This window comes from Drosophila serrata, unplaced genomic scaffold (assembly GCF_035046125.1).
Source record: "Drosophila serrata isolate PLE 108 unplaced genomic scaffold, ASM3504612v1 contig_241, whole genome shotgun sequence".
Lineage (NCBI taxonomy): Eukaryota > Metazoa > Arthropoda > Insecta > Diptera > Drosophilidae > Drosophila > Drosophila serrata.
The window spans coordinates 1,035,502-1,056,379 of NW_028257139.1; the positions used below are offsets into that span (position 1 = coordinate 1,035,502).

Consider the following 20,878-nt stretch of genomic DNA (forward strand, 5'->3'; position numbering starts at 1 on the left):
TGTGTTAGGACGACGAAGGGCTGTACTGAGGATGGGCAAAAGTAACTTGTATCAACACTTTAGCACATGCACAGCAAACTGAAGAGACCCACTTTGCACACACATGTGCAGCACTGCGAGAAAATTCATATGACCATTGGGATATTTTACAAATAATAGTAAATATTATGAAGATAAAGGAAACAAAATTCGTATTTATTTAATCTTAATGGTAGCTTAATTTGCTAAAAGCCAAAACAAATTGTCTGAGACAAAAACCAGCTGAATTTTTAAATCTTTAGACAAATAAGTATATATTTATATCAATTTTATCAAATACGACCCAAATTCCGAATGATTTTTGTAACCTTTTCGGTATAAATAAAACTCTTTAATGACACTACTTTCCATCTTATAATTATAGTTAAACATTTCTGTTAGTGCACACACACCTGCTGACCCCCTTGGAGCATTGCACCCTGGAAAAGCATGGGGCATAGAAAATACCAAGCCATCGTCTTGACATATTTGGGTTAGATTTGCCTGCTCTCGCTCATTAGGAATTCCAACTAAATTCTCAGAATCTCACAAGCTGGCTTTCCTTGCTCTGCTCTGTTCTATGCAGCCTCCTCCTGGGGATTGCTTCTCTGCTAATGAACATAACTCTCAGAAGCTTGCAAACGGCTGACAGACAGACAGTAAAGGGAAGTTTTCGGTTTTGTTTGTGTAAGTTTTAAATTAATGACAGCATATTTACTTGCGGTTCAGGAAAAGGGGCAACGCACAGCTGCAGCTGACCAAAAAGCAACTTGAAAATAGATTAACAAAAATTAATGTTATGCTCGGTTTCCAGTTCTCCGATGCGGAATCAGGTCCTGGTCCTGAGCCCTTGGAAATTAAATAAGATGTCCTGTCACTGTCACGAACCCTGTGTTGTGTGTGTTTGTGTGATGAATCTCCCCGAATCCCTTGGTCTTTATCTCTCCTGCGCGCTGTCTGAGCAAGGAATTTGATTTAATTTGCGGCAGCGAGTGTCTCGAGATAGGACAGAGAATTTCTATCTGGGTCCCACTCTCATTTGTTTGCATTGTTGTTCCGTGGTTTGTTTAGAAAGTGAATTCAGAGTTGGCAAAGATAAATAGCCCAAAGGGAAGTCCTTTTAAAGAAATATTCTTCAAATTACTATAGCTTGATTGCCAGGCTTTAATTGTTCTACACAGGAAATGGTAAATGTTTTTAATGAAATATGAGGAACTACTTTTAACTATTGAAAATGTATAAAATACAATCTAAGAAATCTTTTGTTAAGTGCGTTTTCTTTATCAAAATTTATACAATTATGTTATGTGTAGAACTTCCACTTAAACGAAGTCTCAAGCTGTTTAATTATTAAATTTTCAATCATCCAACGGTAACCGCATCTTTCGCTAATAACACTTGACATAAATTAATTAAAAGACAACAAATTAACCGGACACATGGCGATGGTGAAAACCTCATTCAATGATTTTCAATTAGTGCTGGAAACCTAATCAAACTAGCAGCAGCAGCAGCAAGGAAGTCTGACCACAAGGCGGTTACTCGATGAAAAAGGATAAATTGGGGATATGGGAAAAACTGTAGAGGAGGAAAATGGAAACCAAAGCAAATCCGCAAAAGCCCAGGGACGTTTCATTTAGGAAAAAAAAACAAGAAAAAAAAACGAGCGACTAAGTGGAAAACCGCAACGAAAAAATAAAAAACAAAAAAAAGAGAGTTAAAATCCGCAGCATTCAAAAGTGAAAAGCAGCAAGAGCAACACAAGCAAACACAGCGATAACAAATGAACAGGACAGGAGAAAGAGGAAAAGGAGCACGGACAGGACCTCGCAGCTAGGAAAAAGGACTCCACTTGTACTACACGCCATGGGCCAGGCTCAAACACTAAACAAATAGACATGATAAATTAAAAAAGCAGAGAGCAAAGCAACAAAATACAAAAAAAAGGAGAAGAAAGCTGAATGAAAAGCAAATAACGCGACGCATTGCACGCAAAGCTCAAGAAAAGATTACACCAACTCCCCCGCCCATTGCCCCCCCCCCCTGCCTCTTTCCAACAAAGGGGGCGTGGCAGGAGCGACGGTCGATGTGTGTTAAGTGGCATGCCCCAAAGGCGTCAAGAGGCACGCAGGATAAATAACAAAACGACACTGATAGAAGCCAGAAGCGAATGCGCTGGGAAATCCTTTAGGAAAAGCTAGAGAGGGGGGCGTCGCTGTCTGGGTGGGCGTGGCACGGTGAAAAGGGGGAGTTCTGCCTGTGTTTGGTTAAGCCTTCAAGCAGGTGTTAGCGCGTTTGAAATGCCAACGATTTTGCAATTTGCATAGTGTGAAATATACTAAAGTTTTCTTCTCCATAAAAGGGTTGTCGATGTGTTCGATGGGGTGGAAGAATAAGATAAATCAGATAATGAAATTATATATAATATATAAAGGATTATAAAAACAACTTTAAAAAATAATCAATGTGTAGGTAAGATTAAATTAAACCACAGGAAAGATAACTTTTGCAAAGAAGAATGGCAATAGGGTTCGAAATCTTTAATTTTAAGAGCTCTGAAGATATAAATAATACAAAATTCAATAGAAAAACAATCGCCAATTGATTGAAAAATATCTCCAACAAATATACAAATATTAAAAAGAAGAAAAACTTAAAACAAATTCCTGCACTCTTGCAAAAGCTTTAACCAACCACCTGCCAACCCTGTTTTCTTGGCAATTTATCAACACGACACCTTCTGGCCAATAGACATGGCCAACATGGCTAATACTAACAAACCGATGGACAGCACCGACCTCCATGGCTATATACCATTCCCGGCAAATACGCAGCCAGCTGAGAAATGAAGACGAGTTAGTTAAGATGGAGGGAATGGGCCCGGAAGGGAGGTGCCTAGAGATAAGCCCCGTTGCAGTCACCTCAAGCCATCTGGCGAGGCTCCAGGATGTGGGTGGGATACCTCCTACAGGACGACAGCATAAATCAGGATATACATATATATATACATATAGAAACGGAGAGCAGGAGGGCTACGGAGGGAAACGATAAAAGACAAAACTGGCCAAGGAAACCGGTCCGAAGGCAACACTAATTGAAAAGCAAGGTAGAATTAATGGCTAGGGAAATGTAAGCGCTCCCATAAAGTTTTTCCCTCACCAAGAAAAAAGAAAAAGGGAAAACCCTGGCAAATGCCATGAAGAAAAAGGAAATGCTCAACTAGAACGTAACGGTACTTAAGTTGGCCAATTTGGAGACCGCACAGTTACCTCATCTCTTTCTCTCTCTGTCTCTCTTTTACTTGCTCCCTAATTTTCCATTTCTTTCTAGTCTTTCCCACTCCCTCTCTCTCTCTGTCTCTGTCTCTGTCCACACGAATAAGCACCGAAATTAGTTTTTTCGGTTAGACAATTTTATTAACATTTAATTGAAATAACCAAACAAGCAACAAATGAGCTGCCACAGGCCATAACAGGATATACAGTGCGTAAAGAGAGTGTAAGGACAATTAAAAGGAAATTCTTTTGAGGATATTAGAAGTGTTGAAATGTTGGGTTAAACTTTATGTTTCCTTATGCTTTAAACATATTTTGAACATATACTTAACTTAAAAAGTTTGTATATAAATAATTTTTATTTTAAAAAGCCATGGAATTTATTAAGAAAAGTAAAACGAAAGAACTCTTGTTTTTTTAACCAAACAGAAAAATATTGCGAAATTCAAGCTTTATATTTGTTACAGTATATAATATCTATTTATTATGTCTACGGTAAGGGAACTTAAATATTATTATAGCAGCTATAAAAGAATATAAATATGTAGTACAAAGTACTCAGCTCTTAAGAAACCTTCTAAAAATCTACATGTATTCTGTCTTAGTCGTTTTTATAATATATTGACTCATCAATTAAAGGAAAGATTCCCTATATATTATATAGTATATCCCTATACATATACATATATTAAAATATTATTAACACAACCTGAACGAAAACAGTTTTAAAGAACTCTTATATAAACCCTACAATTTAAGAAGGGCTTCTTTATTTTAAGAATAATTAAATATTATAAACATAATCTGAATGAAACAAGTTCCAAAGAGGAACTCTTACTACCTCACTTCGTATACTCCCGATACGCTCTTTGTTTATAAATAATAATATATTCATTCTGTAATTTAAGAAATAACTGCCTATACTAAAAACAAAATATTTTAAACATTATCTGAACGCTGAAATAATATATAAGCCCTACAGTTAAAGAAATGCTTCCCTATAGATAATAAAAAATTACAAACATAACCTGAGCAAAACTAGTTCCAAAGAACTCTAACCCTTCTTATACTCCCGAAACGCACGGTGGCCTGTCTGGGAATTAACACCCATTTACGCTAGTTAATAACACAATCAAGATTCCCGTGCGAAGAGAAGAGGGGGTCGCATCCGGGAAGATAGTCCGTGTTCGGTTTTCGGGCACTCAACTGAAAAGTTTTAATCCGCTAAAAGCCAGCCGAAGTAGGATTATGGGATTTTGGCATGCCAATGATACGCTTGTTCCACTGTGGCATGTCTTTGTGTGTGTGCGTTGCGTTGGGTTATATGGGTTTTATGATGATGAAGGTGTGAAAATGGGGAAAGGTGTGTGTGGGTGTGTGAGCTATAAAAAAAACTTTTAACGGAAATTATAAATAAAGAATAAAGCAGCCGAAATGAGTTGAAGAATTTCCAGCAAAGACTTTAAGTTGAAGAAGAAACTTGAAGGAATATAGCCCGACTAGATAAATCTAATCATAAGCATAATTCGTCCTTGCCTCGCCGCTAAATAATTCAAAAGCCTTGCCTGGGGGCAAAACACAATAAATATTACGTATACGCAATGGGGGACCTAAGTTATGACAATTAGGCTGGAGATGCTTTAATGCCACTCAGCCTCCAAAAAATCGTATAATAATCATAACAACCATCTTGATAACGACTCAAGTTCAAAAGAACCATAAGCGAATTTAAGAAATTGCCCCTTTTTTCCTTATGCCCAACACATTTATTTATTTATGTGAGACCATTTCTTGGGTCTCCTAGCTGGACATTAAAACTCGATTATTTTCGATAATAAAAGTTCAGGGACGAACGTGCATCGAAAGCAAATAGCGAAATTCTAAACTTTTAGGGAATAAAGAATGGCAGCTATGAAAAGAAGAAACATTAAAAATGTGAGTATCGAAACTGGAACTATTTATTAAGAGAGCCAACACAAACACCTAATTGAAAGGGGGAACTGGAGCTGGTGGTGGTCGCTTTGCCAAAATGGAAATTCCATTAATTTCGGGCAAATGGAAATGCCGGAAAAACTTTCATTCTTAGCATTTCAATTTACTTCTAGTTCTTCGGGGCGTTTTCATGCTGCCATTGCTGTGCTGTGAGAAACTTTTTTGCTGCTGGCACAAATAAAATCACAATAAACTAATTGAATTCAGCAAATCGTTTTCCCAGAAAAGCGACGGGAATGTGGAGTGTGTGCGCGAAATTAATTCAATTGACTAACAATAATAATTTGCACAATAAAAACGGCAACAATTGGATTGAAGCAAAAACTTTTGCCGAGATTTAATCACACACACACACACAGCTGCTTCTACGTGATTTCCTTGAAGGTCCTGTGAATGGCCAAGGCAAAAGTTTCGTTAACTTGTTGTCGTAAAATTAATGAATTTGTTATGCAAAATCAACAACTACCGGGTAAGGAAAATAGCAACAATAACTAAGTGGAAACTTCAATAACAAAGTGTTTCAAACAAATTAAAAGCAAAGCAAAGGGATTTGGCAGGTAGAGCAGCTGACAAGCTGGGTAAGTGAAGTTTAATACTGACAGCAAATGGATGAGCGAAAAATTACTGCGTATACGTAATGTCAATCGAGAACTTGATAAAATCATTAATTATAAACGAATTTTACTAAGTACAAGTGGAAAATTAATAATTTTCTATAGAGGAACTCTTCCTTGATTTGGGTAATGTTGACAAAGGATAGATGATTTTAAAATGACTGCGTATACGTAATGTCAACCGAGTACTTGAAAAATCATTAACTGGAAGAAAGTCTAAGAGATTATAAATAGAAAATTAATGGTTTTAAAATAAATCCATAAGAAAAACACGTAATCTTTCTTCAGTCAATGATAATTATTATAAAAGGTTATTTTAAAGCCTTTATATACTCTGTTTAAAATAAAATCCATCAATTAACTTTATTCAAAAACATTCACAATTTATATTATATTATATTCAATTTATACGTTGACTGTTTCCTGTTCACAACTGATTTTCCATTTTATGTAAGTTTATGGAAAATTTTCGTTTAGATATTTCCCAATTGCAACTGTAACTGGAGTGTTCAATGCGGCGTATACGCAATATCAAGTGAAAACCACTTGAACAAGCACATAACGACAAGTTTCCCTTTACTGTCTTCCCCTTTTTCTGCTCTCATCTTATTCTTTTTTTGGTTTTTGGGTTCGGTTTCGGTTCTCTTTTGCAAATAACCTCGGGCACGTTTCTTGGCTAACTGCTTACAAGTCCGGTTCGGGATGATGATGATTCCCCTTCACTCCCTTGCCAGTATATGTATCTTGGCTTGTACATTTCATTTTTATATGGCGGCAACAATGGCAGGACCTTCTCCTTCCACTTTCCTCCTTGTACAACACTTAAATCCCAATTCGTTTCGGGTGCAGGAATCACAGCTCAGACGATGGTAAGGGTAGCTCTTACTTAACATGCATGTATGGATATTTTATTGATACGCAACTGTGAGTGCCGCTGGGCGATTGGACACAGAAAATGGTAGTGGGGACGAGTGTGAGTGTGCGGGAAATAAAAATGAAAATGTGTTGCGAGGCCTTTAATGCGTTTCGCAAGCATTTCGGGGTCCTTTTGCCTCCAGGAGTCTTACGCACTCACAAAAGTGGAATGGCCCAATAAATGGCCATTGGCCAAGGAGGCCGAAGTGGGATCACACTTTTACAGAGGACTCTCATCCTTTCCCTTGTTTTCCGCTGCAGTCATCTGGGGACTCACAGCCAACGGCAAGTCACATGGAAAACTCTTTGAGTTTTCATTGCCAGCACAAGGCTTTTCCTTTTGTTCTTCAACTCTTCTTTTTATTAAAGTAAACTGAAACTGAAAGCCTATTGGGACACTGGATTATAAAGGATTTACCAGAACCCATTCTTAACTTGTCAAGAAAATGATTTTATTTAAATACCTTATTTAATATTTAACTGAATAACCTTTTGCTTTCTTTTTAGTGATAATTATTTAATACAAATTATTATGGCAAAGGGAAAGAGAGCTTCAGTTAGTGTATCTAACATTTCACAGAGTATGGTCAATAATCTTTTTAGCACACTTTTCCCCAACATTTTTCCAGTCTCATGCGTCAAGAGTGTTCATTCATCTTCCTTCGCTGGGATTTCTGTACCGACTCAGTTACAACAATCAATAAAATTGAAGATTTTGCCTTTTTCGCTCAGCCACACAAAAGTCATGCCAGCTGCTGCCCAGATTCATCCTTCTAAATATACAAATATACATATATATTGGTTCAAGGATATATATCCAAAAAAAAGAAGGAGACAAGGGAATTTGCAAATGCCGACTGATTAATGACGCAATAATTGTTGGCACACGCAGCCTGAGTGATGGCAATGGATGGCCGAAATGTATTTAAGTTTCTGTTTTGTTTTTGGCCAAAAGGCAACAAAGTGCTAAAAAATTGACTTTGTGGAAGAACCACCAGCAGCAGGGACTGGGCCTTGGGATCAATGGTTGCTTGTTGTTCGAGCCATTTGATAGGATTATTATCGTGTTCTTAGCCCTTTTGGCATTTGATTTTGCGGAAAGCTTTTTGTCCGCTGGCTCCCCCAAAAGTTCCATTTCGTTACGTTCAGTTTACCAAATTGCTTGAGTGGCAAAGGGAAATTTCAACTATTTTCCCCCATTGGTTTTTCTATTAACGTTTCAAACTCTTGGGGGTTCGAATTCGGTTTCCCCCTAATGATGATTTATATTTGCTTTGAGCTTTGAATTGGTTGGTTAATTAGGCGAGTTAAGCGGCTGCTGTGTTGGGTTCTCGAATGAATTTCAATTTCGTCAATGATAACTGGCACTTTAAATGGGTTTCTGATTGAAACTCATTGAAATGCATTCCCAGATTATCATCTTTTGGGGGAGGGTTTTCTCACTGATTTCTTCATCGTATCAAAGATCGATAGTTGATTGTATTTTGGTTTATATGGCTTATATTTTTAGTAAACACCAGCTGCCTCTGGCTCATTTATATACATTATTCCAGAGAGCGTAAACAAAGCGTAATTAGCAAAAGAAAAGCAGGCAAAGGAAGATAAAGGATGGGCTCTCCGTGAAGGTGTTGAAAATTATGCATAAGAGAGAGAGAGGGAAAACAGGAAATGAAGTACAAATTTCCTAGCTGCTGCTGCGATTTATGTTGGCCAGGTATCCTGGGGGATCCCTGAAGATATTTTCTCATGGTAAGCTGCAGGCACAGGTTGCCAGGCGCGCTAATTTGCTAAGCTCGCTTACACATTGGAACTGGGTAAAGTCCCCCAGACCGAACTCTTACCCGGGGGAGATCCTGGCAAAAGGCTTTTGCGGTATTATCATTAGAATTTAAATTGCCTTTCGCCGGCGGAGTTGTTGATATTGTTGTTTTTGCTGTTGCCATCGCACCGTTAAGGTAAGGGCAAATAATTTGTGGCGCCACCGCTGCCATATTTTTTATGAGCTTATTTACCCTTCTGCTTGGCTCTGGGTCTCTAATTTAAGCTCCTTTTCTTTAAGCTCTTTTATCTAACTGAATATTTAATTAACCGCACAGCGAGAGAGAGAGAGAGTCGCCCAAAACGAAAGTGAAAAACCGTGAAAATGTGTTCTGAACTGACAAAATAAGAAAGAAATACAAGAATTGGGTTAAGCCAACTGCATTTGAAATAATATTATCCAAGTTGGTGTAAAAACTTTTTTTGTTTTATTCGAGTGAAAAAACTTTCGCTTCTCTCCGATGATTTCTCTACAATTTTTTTTATCTTATTTAACTTGTATTATCTTGAAGTCCCGATAAGCCCTATCTGGCGCATGTGTTCTCTCTGTGCTCTGCTGCTGGCATTTCCAAATAGTTGTGAACTTTATCACAACAGCACAGGGCACAATCATCACAAGAACCACGAGCATCACCGCCAGAGAACCACCCACATTTTGTGGTTTCAATGGAACCTGCCCCTTCAGCCACATGTCGCTTATAATTTGCTGTAACTTTCTGGTCCCCAGTAACTGACATTTTTTGGCTTTTGTGGTTCGTTTTGTGTGCCCGCTTTTAAGCTAATTTGGTCAACTAAAAATAAAAAAAAAAAAAAAAAAAATAGAGGAAAACTGTATATAGAAATATGGCATTAAGATTTATTTATTTAGCCACGCGAAAGATGACATTGAAGTTTGGATGTGGATTTATTATCTTTTATGTGGTTCCAACTGTTCTTTTTTTAAATACACACAGTCTGCACCATATTTTTCTGTTTACAATTTGAGCTTGTTTTTCCTGATCTGGTATTTTTGATTGACAATCACATGTTTGCGAAAATATTTTCCGGTTCTGCAGTTTTTGGGGTAGCATATTTTTTAAGAATAATAAAGTACAATAAAGTGATAAGAGATAGTGGAAAAAAATGTTAATTTGAAAACAAGAAATTTGTCATTTCAAAATTATGATGGAAATAATAAATGACTGTATGGCATTTAAAAATCTAAAAATTCTCTAAAAAAGAGTTCTTTCAATTCTAAAATATTTTAATTTAGGAAGGGTATTCCCATATTCGTTGCTATTTAAATGAAATTCAAGTTTTCTTATTTTTATTGCCATTCCACAGATGTTGTCATGACATTTGCCAATTGTCAGTGAATTGTGTCGAACATTTTTCGTTCTCTGGCCTCTGGAAAAGAATTTGGTTTTTCTTTTCATTTCGGATTTTCTTTCCCACTCTCTATATCTCTCTCTTTTTTCGATGCAACTGTCGAAAGAAGATTGTGTTGATTTATTTGGTGAAATATTTTTCTTTTGCAGAGCGTCCAAGCAAAATATTGATGGAAATGCAAATTTTTGGATTGATGGCAGTGGACATAAACAAATGTGCATAGGTGATAAATTTGAAGGAAGAAAATTTACGGAAGGCAGAAACTGCAAGAAAACTACTAGTCAATGGAACCATGTCTTAAAGGAATAATTAAATAACAAGATTAAATTTATTTAAAATACTGAACAAGTAAGAGGATTTAAAATGTCGAATATTTAAAAAAAATAAAACAATAATAAAGCAACATAATATCTTGTTAATTTCCAAATAAATATTTCTCAAGTAATCACAAAATTTTATCTTTTTCAGGAAAATGACATACTACATAGTCTTTACTTTTTTTAAACAAACACATATTTAAGTAAACATCACATTTTAAATTTAAATAAATACCATTTTATCCTTTAAGTCATCCCTAAACTGTCCTTCAAAAAAAATATAAAAACAAGTGTAATGGCAGAAACAGAACCCTGATGTAACCCTCATTTAATTCCTGCCACTCTAAAATCTGCCCACAAAATGATAATGCATTTTTAATATGCACATAATTCTCTTATATATATATATACTTTTTTTTTTGTAAAAGCACAAAGATATGAGAAGAAACCCAAGAAGAAAAGTTACAACAAAAACCCAAGGGTTAGAAAAGGGGGTGCGGAAAAGCGTTGGAAAAGCAGAATAAATAACATTTAGTGTGAACGCCGAGAACATGCGAAAATGTAGTTAACATTGCAAAACAGTAACGAATGAAGTGGAAATGGAATTGAAAGCGCAAACACACACACACACAGTCACACTCACAGTCACAAAAAAAAAACGGAAAATGGAGGACTTTTCACACAAAAGTATGCAAGGGCTAGACAAAATGTGTAAGTGTGTGTGTCTGTGTGTGTGTGAGGGGGAAGGGAAGAGGGTGTGGCAAAGGGAAGGGAACAATGGAAAGAACCAAAGCATCCTTTGTGTTGCTTTATTTCTGTCTCGGTCTCTGCATTTCCAGCTGCATAAAGTTCGCATTTAATTTCGTTGGCAACACTATTTTATTCGCTTTGCAGGGACACCCTTGGATTTTGTTCTATTTTTATACTGGCACAGGTGAAGGGTATAATGGTTTTTTCACATAAAATATAATTCAATTCAATAACATAAAGTACAAGTAACTTATAAAAGGCTTGTAGCATTGATTGGTTATAAAAGAATCTTCGAAAATTTAACTTTAGAGGTAAAAAGAACTTAGAAAAAAAATTAATTCTTTAATTTTAATTATAAGTAGAAAAGGAAGCACCTGAATTAAAGGCTTTAAAATTATAGATATTTAAAATGTTTGAATTGATACCCTTAAATATAAGTAGAAAAGATACATCTTATGCTCAAATAAAGTAACAATTTAATTATTTAAATATCTATATCTTGTGAATATTATATTAAATATTTAATTGAAAAATTTAGTTAATCTTCTTAATATTCCAAATAAACCTCTTTAAACCCAATAAGTATGCTACACTTTTCACACACTAATTGCCGGGTATTCTGCTGTTGAAATCCTAGAGTTGTTTTTCAAGTTTTTCATATTTTTTTCTCATCGTTTCTCCCAGTTGGTATTTGTGTTGTTGCTTTTATCGCGTTTTTGGCCGCGAGTTATCATTTGTAAGGACCAACACACACACACACACTAGCACAGAGCCATAGAGGCGTTGTAAACATGTCACAGTGTCTGTGAGGCGTCTGCAGTTTTCCCACTTCCCACTCACTCCTGTTTTTCTCTTCTACTTTTTTTTTTGTCCTGCAAACAGGAAGCAGTCAGCCCGACACTGGCACAAATTAAATGCAATAACACGAGAAAAAGAAAACAAAAAAGGAGTAAAGGAAAATCATAGAAATAAAGGATAGAGCAAGTACAGAAGACTTGCATGGAACTCGAGGCTGCTGCCGCATCGGAAATGCTGTGCAGGATAACGCGGAGAAAAGGACCTATAGACAGAGACAGAGAGAGATTGCCAAAGGATAGAAAAGGAACTAGTGCCACGTTCAAGCAATTATAGTCAAAGTGAAGTTGTAATCTTTGGTGGGTCCCATGCAGATGGCAATGACAAATAACTTTATCTGCCGTGAAAGAGAAATGAATGGCGATGCCAGGGAGACTAGTTGGATATATGTTTTTATATAAGGGGAATAGGGAACATGATTCTGAGATAAAAGAACATGAGTTAGGTACTAATTCAAAGGTACAACTTAATTGAAGATAATTTAACTATATTTTTTGTACAACTTTAATTGATTTTCGGTTCACTTTAAGCAATAAGTAATGAGTGACAAGTAAGTAATGAGTGACAAGTTCTTTATCAATAATTTATTTAACAAAAAAGTATGTATTAATTATTATTTTGTTGAGGAAAACTAATTTATAATCAATGATAAGTTATTTATCAATATGTTATTTGAAAATAAATAGTTATTAATTATTATTTTGTTTAGGAAAAATAAGTAAACAAAATTATTATGTATTTTATTTATTGAAAACTATCTAAGATCTTTACATCAATAGATTTAGCTAGAATACTAGATCAAGAAAAATGAATTTTAAATCATCCTATTTCTGCCTTTCAAATGTCAATCAGGGTTCCCTAGCTGATTTTTGGTTGATTTCAAGCATTAAATAATTATAATCAAAGGATGATAAGTTATTCATAATTAAAATATATTATATTATTTATTGGAAACATTTATATATTATTTTAAGTCAAATAATTTTCTTACAAAAATATATTTATATGCATCCGATGGTACCTTCCCTGCCTTTCAGTTCCCAATCAATGTTTCCTCTTATTTAAAACACAACTTAATTAAATATTTCCAATTAGTCAGATCCAAAGATCCTTACTACTCTCATTCCTAGGACTCGCGAATCCTGTCGCGGCTTAAAAGTATGCAATGCACTGTTTCTCTTTTTTTTTTTGTATGCCCCTCACTGACTGACAAGAGAGTGTCCTCGACACAGGCTAGAGTGGTCATCGGGAACTAACCATCATGGCACACACACACACACACACATCCGCAGGAGTGACCGCCGCCTGTCCAAATGGGGACTTGTATGGAGGAGAGGGCAGAAAAAAAAACATGGAGAGGAAACAACAACAAAAACAAAACAAAACTGGAGGAGCTGGCGGGGTAGCTGCAGGTCCTGGTCAATCGGCGGCGTTCAACGTCCAAGTCAAGGGCCATTGCTTTACCCCTCAAGTGGAACTCCTCTCGTCCCTTTTTATTTTTGTTTCTATGTAAACTTTTTCACTCCGCCATTCGCTTTGGCTTTGCATTTGTTTTTCCCCACTTCTCTGGTTGTTTTCCTCCCCAAATGTGTTTTTTGTTTTTTGCTTTTGGCCACGCTTTGCGCGGAAATGTAAATTAATTGGTCTAACAAAGTGCACTCCAATTGTGCTGCGGGCATGCGTTGTTATAGTTGTTATAGTTTTCCTGCAGTTCCTGTTGTTTTTCGGCTGCGGCTTTCCGAGAGTTTTTGATTCTGGCCGGCGATCATTAAAGATTTTCGAGTGCTTCATAATGCAGCCAACGGTAATTGTTATTTTCAAGCGGTTTGACTTTTTTGACATTGCCACAACAAGTTTTAATGGAAATGGGGGACTATTCTGAGATGAAAACTATAAAGCTGCGGAATATAATTGAGTTTTTCCATAGAGAATAGATGCAAAGCTTGAGGAATATGTTTTCAACAAGAATTTTGATTTCATGTTTTCCTGAAAACTGTTTAAATTTAAGGAAATTTAAGGGAGAACTCAAATATCTTCTTAAATTAAAAAAAAATTAGACACTTTAATAAATTTTGTAATTTAACAGAATTCAATAAAATTACTTCTTGTTATTTTTAGGATTGAAAAGAAAGAAAGCCCTAATTTCCATAATTCATTAATTTGTCTATTCTTTTCCACTAGCAATTTTAATAAGTTTTAAACTTAAATATAAGGCTTTAAAAGTTTTTGTATTAAATTGTTTTAATTTAATTTAAGTATGTTCTTAATTATTTTATTATTAATATGATAATGCAAACCTTTAATTTTCTTAGTAAAAAAGGGTTACTTAACACACATTACAAATGAAACTATTTATTTTTTAAGCACCTCACACTTTCTCACAATATTTTAAATCTCTAAAATTATAAAGTCGCGGAGTATCATTTATTATTTACTTCGTTTAACGATTTTCCGCTTGAAACCCTTCTTATAATAAACACCCACAAAGTTTAATGGCCTGTTTTAGGCTTCGTTTAAATTTCCATAAAACGGAAAACAAACTTAAAAGCGCTGTTTAATGCGGTCTAAAAAATAAACTACGAAATAACTAAGCACGCTGCCAAGCCTAGCCAAAAGCCAGCCAATCTGATTCGGTGATTATAATTTTTAACTAAATAGACAATTAATGCTCAAGAGCTGCTGCTGCTGGCCATAAGCCCAAGTCGCGCCACAAATCAAACAACTTTTCGGGGGAACCCACGCAACATCAACAGCAACATCTGACAATCGGTCAGACGACTTCGAGTGCTTCTAACAAACAAACTCCAAAAGCCCACACATTCTGTTGTTATTTGTTGTGAACTTGTTTTTGTATCTCTTTTTTGTCTTTGCTTACTTGTTGCTTTTGTTTCGTTTTCTGTTTCTGTTTCTGAGCTTCAACAGGTAAAATCCAAAAAGATACCTGTCAAGTATTATTCGGCGGGTTGACATTTGTGGTCTGTGTTGCATGTTGACCAGTGTCGTCTCCCACACCTAGAGTCTGGTTTTCCTAGGGCCCCAGGCCTCGAAAGTGTGGAAATCTTGTCATGAATGAGCATTTCCCCGTCGATTGTGTTGTCGTTTTGATAAATAATCGGCTTTCCCTCCTGTCCTCTCCTCTCGATCACTAATCTCGTTTTCGTCTATGCTAAATCGTGTTAACACGTCTGGGATCTTATGTGGTCTGCTCTTTGATTCCTCACCGAGAATTGAAAGTTTCTCAAGATTTGTTTTCGTTTTTTTTTAAGTCCTCATGCTTCTTTGAAGAGCTTTTTTTTATGAATCTTGAGACTGGTAAGTAGATAATTATCTGGGTTAAGGTTGAGTTACGACATAATAAAATTATGAATGGTATCTGAAGATATTTTAGATGGTGATAAACGTGGACTATGTAAATATCTGTACTAGTTTTTAGGTATTGCTCAAGTTCTTGTACCTTGGACCATTTGGAAGATTTATAAGATAATAAAAAAATTCCATGTGATATTAGAGAGTCAGTCGGAAATCTTACGAATATGAAGATAGCTAAGATACCATATATATTAAAAATAAATTAAATGAATATTTACTTTTAACTATAAAATATGTTTTAAGGCATTTTGATTGTTTCTGAATTTTTATAGAACATTTATAGACTTTCATTGGAACCACATAAATATTTACTAAAGTATAACAAAATAATAAAAATATATAAACACTTTGTATTATAATAAATATAATTCTGAATGGAATAAATTTCCCCTATAATTGCAGTTTTCTATAACTCGAAGAACAATTAACAATCAATCGATTTATGTAAATAACTATTTCCTGGCAAACCTTTGAATACAATTTTGTTACACTTTCCACAACATTTTGTTAAAATACTCAAATTCAACATTATTCAAGTTAATTGATGGTTGCTTTCACTCGGCAATTCCATTTGTTAATTGCATGGATATTTCTCGTTACATTTAAGTGGCACTGGTGCAATATTCTTAAGGCGATTATAATTGCCAGCGAGTATTATTTTCATAAATTCGCACACAAAATTTCAATTTCATTTAACGCGAAACGCACACAAAAACATCGGTTGGTCATTGTTCGAATGTGTGTGTGTGTGTTTGTATGTTTCGAGTGAAATATGTGTGCATAATTAATGCACATTTCACTTTAAAATGCACAGGCACACACGCACACACACGGGCAAACAAGCTCGACTCACACACTCGCGCACACACACTAACAGACCGGCTGAGGGGGAGAAAATGGCGACGGCTGTGACGCCTTTTCCGCCATTTGCTTTGAGCCGAGATTTGTGTTTAATTGTTGCATGGCGAATTCAATTTGCATGTGTGCACTGTTTGTTTGTTTGTGTTGGTGCGAGTGCAACGCTCGCCTCAAAGTAGGCAACGCATGTTGGTTCGTTCCTTTCCGACTTGGAATTAATTCTTTAAACAAATATTTAACAGTTTCTTGATAAATTTATATCTTTGATTTAGGTTTTTAATTAATTTGTTAAGATATTTGTTTTTATTTACTTTTACGATAAATGAATAAAAAAAATTATGATAAAATCGGAACCGGTTAAGGTCTATCTGTCGCTTCGGCACTTTTCTCCGTTATACACGCGCGTTCGGGCGCATCTCAAAACACGAACTGAAGCCGAAACCGAAAACTTTGCTCCAGCATCCAGCGATGCCAGCAGCTGGCGAGTTATCCGAAGTAGACAAAGTTCTGTTCGTTCGTTCGTCTATCGAACTTCGGCACATGCTACTCGGGGTCTTCGAAGTGTTGCACGCACTTCGGGTGTAAAAAAGCTAAACTATACTATTATAGACAATAATTTTTAAATATCGGAACAATTTTTATTTTATTTTCCAAGAATGAAAATAATAGAGTTGTAGGCCTATTTATTTTGGATTGGCATCATTTAAAGGTCAATTAAGTATCTATTTAGTTCATAGGTTTGTTTTTTTTTTTAATTTAATATTTTCTAAAGACAAAAAATACTTTAAAGTTAAAAGTTATGCATTTAACTATATTGTTTAGGTAATGAAATAAATGGTTTTAATAAATTAACCTATTAAAAAGAAGTAGTAGAAAAGTTTTAAAACCATCGAAATTTAAACTTAATTATTAATTATTTATTAATTACTTTTCGGCCTTCTTTTGCTTAAAGGAAAAGCTAAGATATTTAATTTAAAAGAGTACTAATTCCCCTTTTTAATAATAAATGATTTAGTTTGATAAACAGGATAAACTTATCCGTAATTGTAAAATGTATTACTCATACGCCCCGTAATAGGCGCTACCTCTAATGGAAAAATAGCTAATTTGTCAACACTAGCCCATAGCCCTCCGCTCGTCGGCTGTCGGCTCTTCACATGTGTGGGAGTTGGACACTTGCCGAGATAATAACAACAACAGAGAGCATAAACGAAAACAGAGCGGCCATAATAGTGGAGACTCGGAGAGTCTCCAATGAGGTTGTAGCACCTGGGAGAGTGACAAACAGCCGGTTGATACCGTTATTTTCTACCGGCAAAATAAACAAAACAAAGGAAATATTTTTATAGCCGACTACAGAATACTCTGTTCAACACTTCAGACTAATGTCTTTAAATATGAATTTGCAGAACAGTATTGAAATATAATATAAATTTACTTTCACAAATTAATATTATTAATTAATTATTAATATTTAGTAAAATTATTTTTAAATATTTTATAATATCTTAAAACACTCGTCTTACAGTTTAAATTAGTTCACAAACGAAAGTGGAGGCGGAAATATATCTTACAGGACTTTTCCCATTATATTTGGAGACTTTTTCATCCCACTATTAAAAACATTTACAACAGAAAGCTTCACAAAGCTCTTAAAACAAATAACGCCTGCGCTATGGAATTTTGTAAAGGAATAATAGTGGGAACAGTCCTTGATAGGAAATATATCATGTCCTTAAACCAAAAATAAAAGCTCTCCTTCTGAGCTTTCCAAGGATATTTATTAAATGATTTATTTGTATTATAAATTATTCAATATTTAAAACAGATTTGCACAAAGTAAGAGAGAAATTTGGTGTTAAATGAATTCCTTCCCTCCCTTTTTAACATATATTGACAATATTTATTACGGCTTTTCACAGCAATGATTTTAGAAAAAAATTGAAAAATATCAGAAAAACATATAGGTTTTATTTCCCAATCAAAAAATAGATCGAAAAAATGAGCTCCTCCTACAAAAAGTATTTAAATTTGTGTCTGTAAAATTCTTAATTTCAGAACCCTCCAAACACCCAGCAATAAAACTAATTATAATTGAATTTAAATGGGGAAATGGCAAGACCGAAAAATTTTATGGTTGAGACAAAGCCAGGAATATTGAAAAGAGAAGCGAGAAAGCCTCTTATAATAATTATCTTAAATAGGCGAATGTAATTACAACAAAAGAAGGAACAATGAAGATGGTGGCGATGATGATAATGATGATGCCTTCCCCGTTGTTTAACCATCCCCCAAACCAAATAAACAAACAAACAGACGCCACAACATCACTTGAGAAACGCGCGCCACACTGAACTCTCGAGAATATATATTCCGATGGAGGTGAGGAGCAGGGGGAGATGGAAAATAGGGAAATGGAAATGAAAATGAGGAAGAGCGGTGGGCCACCTCCATCTCCCCTAAGATGGGGTGCCATCAATAAGTGCATGTAGCAAGTGGGCAGATCTCATTTGTGGCCACAATGCCAATACTGATTGCAATTGCTATTGAGACATTAAGTACAAGTGCTCCGAGTGGAAGTCCCTTTCTGGATCCGGATTGGGATCATTATAGGCAAGTTCAAGTGGATCGAAGTTAGCCCTTGAGCGGCCGAAGTAATGTCCAAATCTTATCGGCAAAGATAAAAGCAATTAAGAAAGCCAAAGAAAACTCTTTCAAAGTGCAGTATCAAAGCGAAACTTTGGAAATACAAAACAAAATTATTTTTATAAATAGAAAACTTAAGGGGAATGGAAATTTACAAGGTCAGTGGCATTACGAATACCAAAAGCGAAAAGAGTTCTTTTAAAAATATATTTAGGAGAATTATAATGCTTCTTTTATAAGAAAACTTAATACATTCCAATTATTTAAATATATAACTTACATTTAATTGTTAGTCCCAATAATATTTAAAACTTTTTACTATAAAATATTGCCCAATCTGTACCGAGCTTATATTAAAAGTTCACCATTAATTCCCCTTAATTGGGCCCCACTGTATCCCCTGACTGCTCATCATCTTTCTCAGTTTATTTGCAAAATGTTCAGGCAACAAAAGAGAAAGTCGTTGAACTTTTCCAAGAAAATAAACATAATACGAACACTGCATAAATCTGTCAAGTATCGTTAAATTGTTGCAAAAGTGAATATATCATTATGTCAGCAGCGGGTTGTATTCAAAAACTCAAGAAAAATTTAAAGCGCAAACTTACCTTAAACATCAATGGATTGCGATCAATTTCAGACTCGGCATTTTCACAAAGTGTTTCCGTCTCCGAAAGGAATGCAAGGAACTGTAAGTAAAGAGATTTCAATTAGAAAAAATTAATATAAATTAAACCAGAAATATATGATAATAAGTAAATGAAAAATAAATAATACGGCTTACCTGATCCATGGCCCGATCGAATGACTGTAGACTATGGACAGCTGCATGCAATTGCTTGCCACGATTAATGACTCCATTGTTTAAATTAGCATAGCTGGAAAAGAGATAAAATATTGCAATTAAAATATGTAGATATAATAAAAAACTATACCCTCTAGTGTTTAAGTTTAAAGAATTAAATGTGTTCTATACTATTTCACTCTTAAATATTATTTTCTAATGATCTAAAAGATTTTTTAACTTAATTTAACCTATTATTATATTATTATTATTATCTTAATATATCACTTAAATATTGTTATTGCTAAATATTCCCCCTAACTCACCGCTGATTAATGACCTCCGTCATCTTCTTGATCCTGGTGGTATCATCATTGGGATACACTGCAATCAATTTCTGTGTCAGCTCATTGAAGATATCAAAGTGTTGCTTATTCTGGTGCAGTTCCGCATGGAAAGACTGTGTCGGGGGAACAAAGGATAATTAAAGTTGAGAGCGAAGTTTAAGGATAATATCCAGTTACCTTCTGCTCCTTCTGCTGCGCCTCCAGGATGTCGGCTGTGGTGGCAATGGTACCCATTCGCTCCGCTCTCTGCTCCATCCTCGCCAGCCACTTCTCGAGCTCCAGGCGTTTGGCCTCGAACCTGCGGTTAATTGGTAAACGCGGAAGGTGTCAGGGGTTAAGCTGGGGGAGGGGTTAAGTGCAACTCAAGTGTTGACCTACCGCTGGGAGTCGCTCAGCATGTTCTTCAGTTGGGCAGCTCGCTGCAGGACACACTGCGAGGTCTCGTCCCAATGCTCACGCAAACGGGTCACTGCGAATCGAGAAATTTAATTAGTTTAATATTCACTTTATGGCTTTAGTGTCCGTTAAATCAAAGTTAAATAAAACCATATTAGGTATCAATAAATAAACGAAAGATTAGCCAGATTCTTATTGCCTATCTTTTTATTATATTTGCTATTGTTTTTAATTGCCCAACCATGCAATTTAGTAGGAATAATAATAAGGATAATAATAACTTTCGTTAGCAATTTGCTTTGTCAGCTTTGTCGGCTTCAGGTTCGTGTGTGTGCTGTTATGGGTTAAGCTTGGAGCCCTGTGCGGGAGGCAGGTTTGGATGGGTTAAGTTACAACACAAACACACTTTTTTCTTTTCCCATTTGGTGTGTGGTTACCTTTCAGACAGCAACGCATATAATCTAAGTCCGCTGAACAGTGCGGAGCTAGCGAAAACTGATTCAGCTCTACGTGGTCGAAAATCATGAAAAAATAACATAAATATTTAGCCAAAAAT

At 35.5% G+C, this 20,878-nt stretch overlaps 1 protein-coding gene across 29 annotated transcripts in view; it reads right to left on the reverse strand.

The window, feature by feature from the left end:
* Positions 1 to 20,878, reverse strand: part of Dys (Dystrophin) — a 149,799-nt gene that overhangs the window by 81,105 nt on the left and 47,816 nt on the right. For 14 of the 29 annotated variants that reach the window (XM_086831753.1, XM_086831750.1, XM_086831752.1 and 11 more), the window contains 5 exons: positions 20,305 to 20,395; positions 20,104 to 20,224; positions 19,906 to 20,039; positions 19,580 to 19,673; positions 19,404 to 19,484 (listed from right to left, as the gene is read on the reverse strand). In XM_086831753.1, the coding sequence (XP_086687879.1) occupies positions 19,404 to 19,484; positions 19,580 to 19,673; positions 19,906 to 20,039; positions 20,104 to 20,224; positions 20,305 to 20,395 (521 nt within the window). Of the gene's footprint in view, positions 1 to 16,460; positions 16,659 to 19,403; positions 19,485 to 19,579; positions 19,674 to 19,905; positions 20,040 to 20,103; positions 20,225 to 20,304; positions 20,396 to 20,759; positions 20,829 to 20,878 lie in introns of those variants that run through there. The other 15 variants (XM_086831748.1, XM_020958294.2, XM_086831732.1 and 12 more) reach the window with 2 other exon arrangements.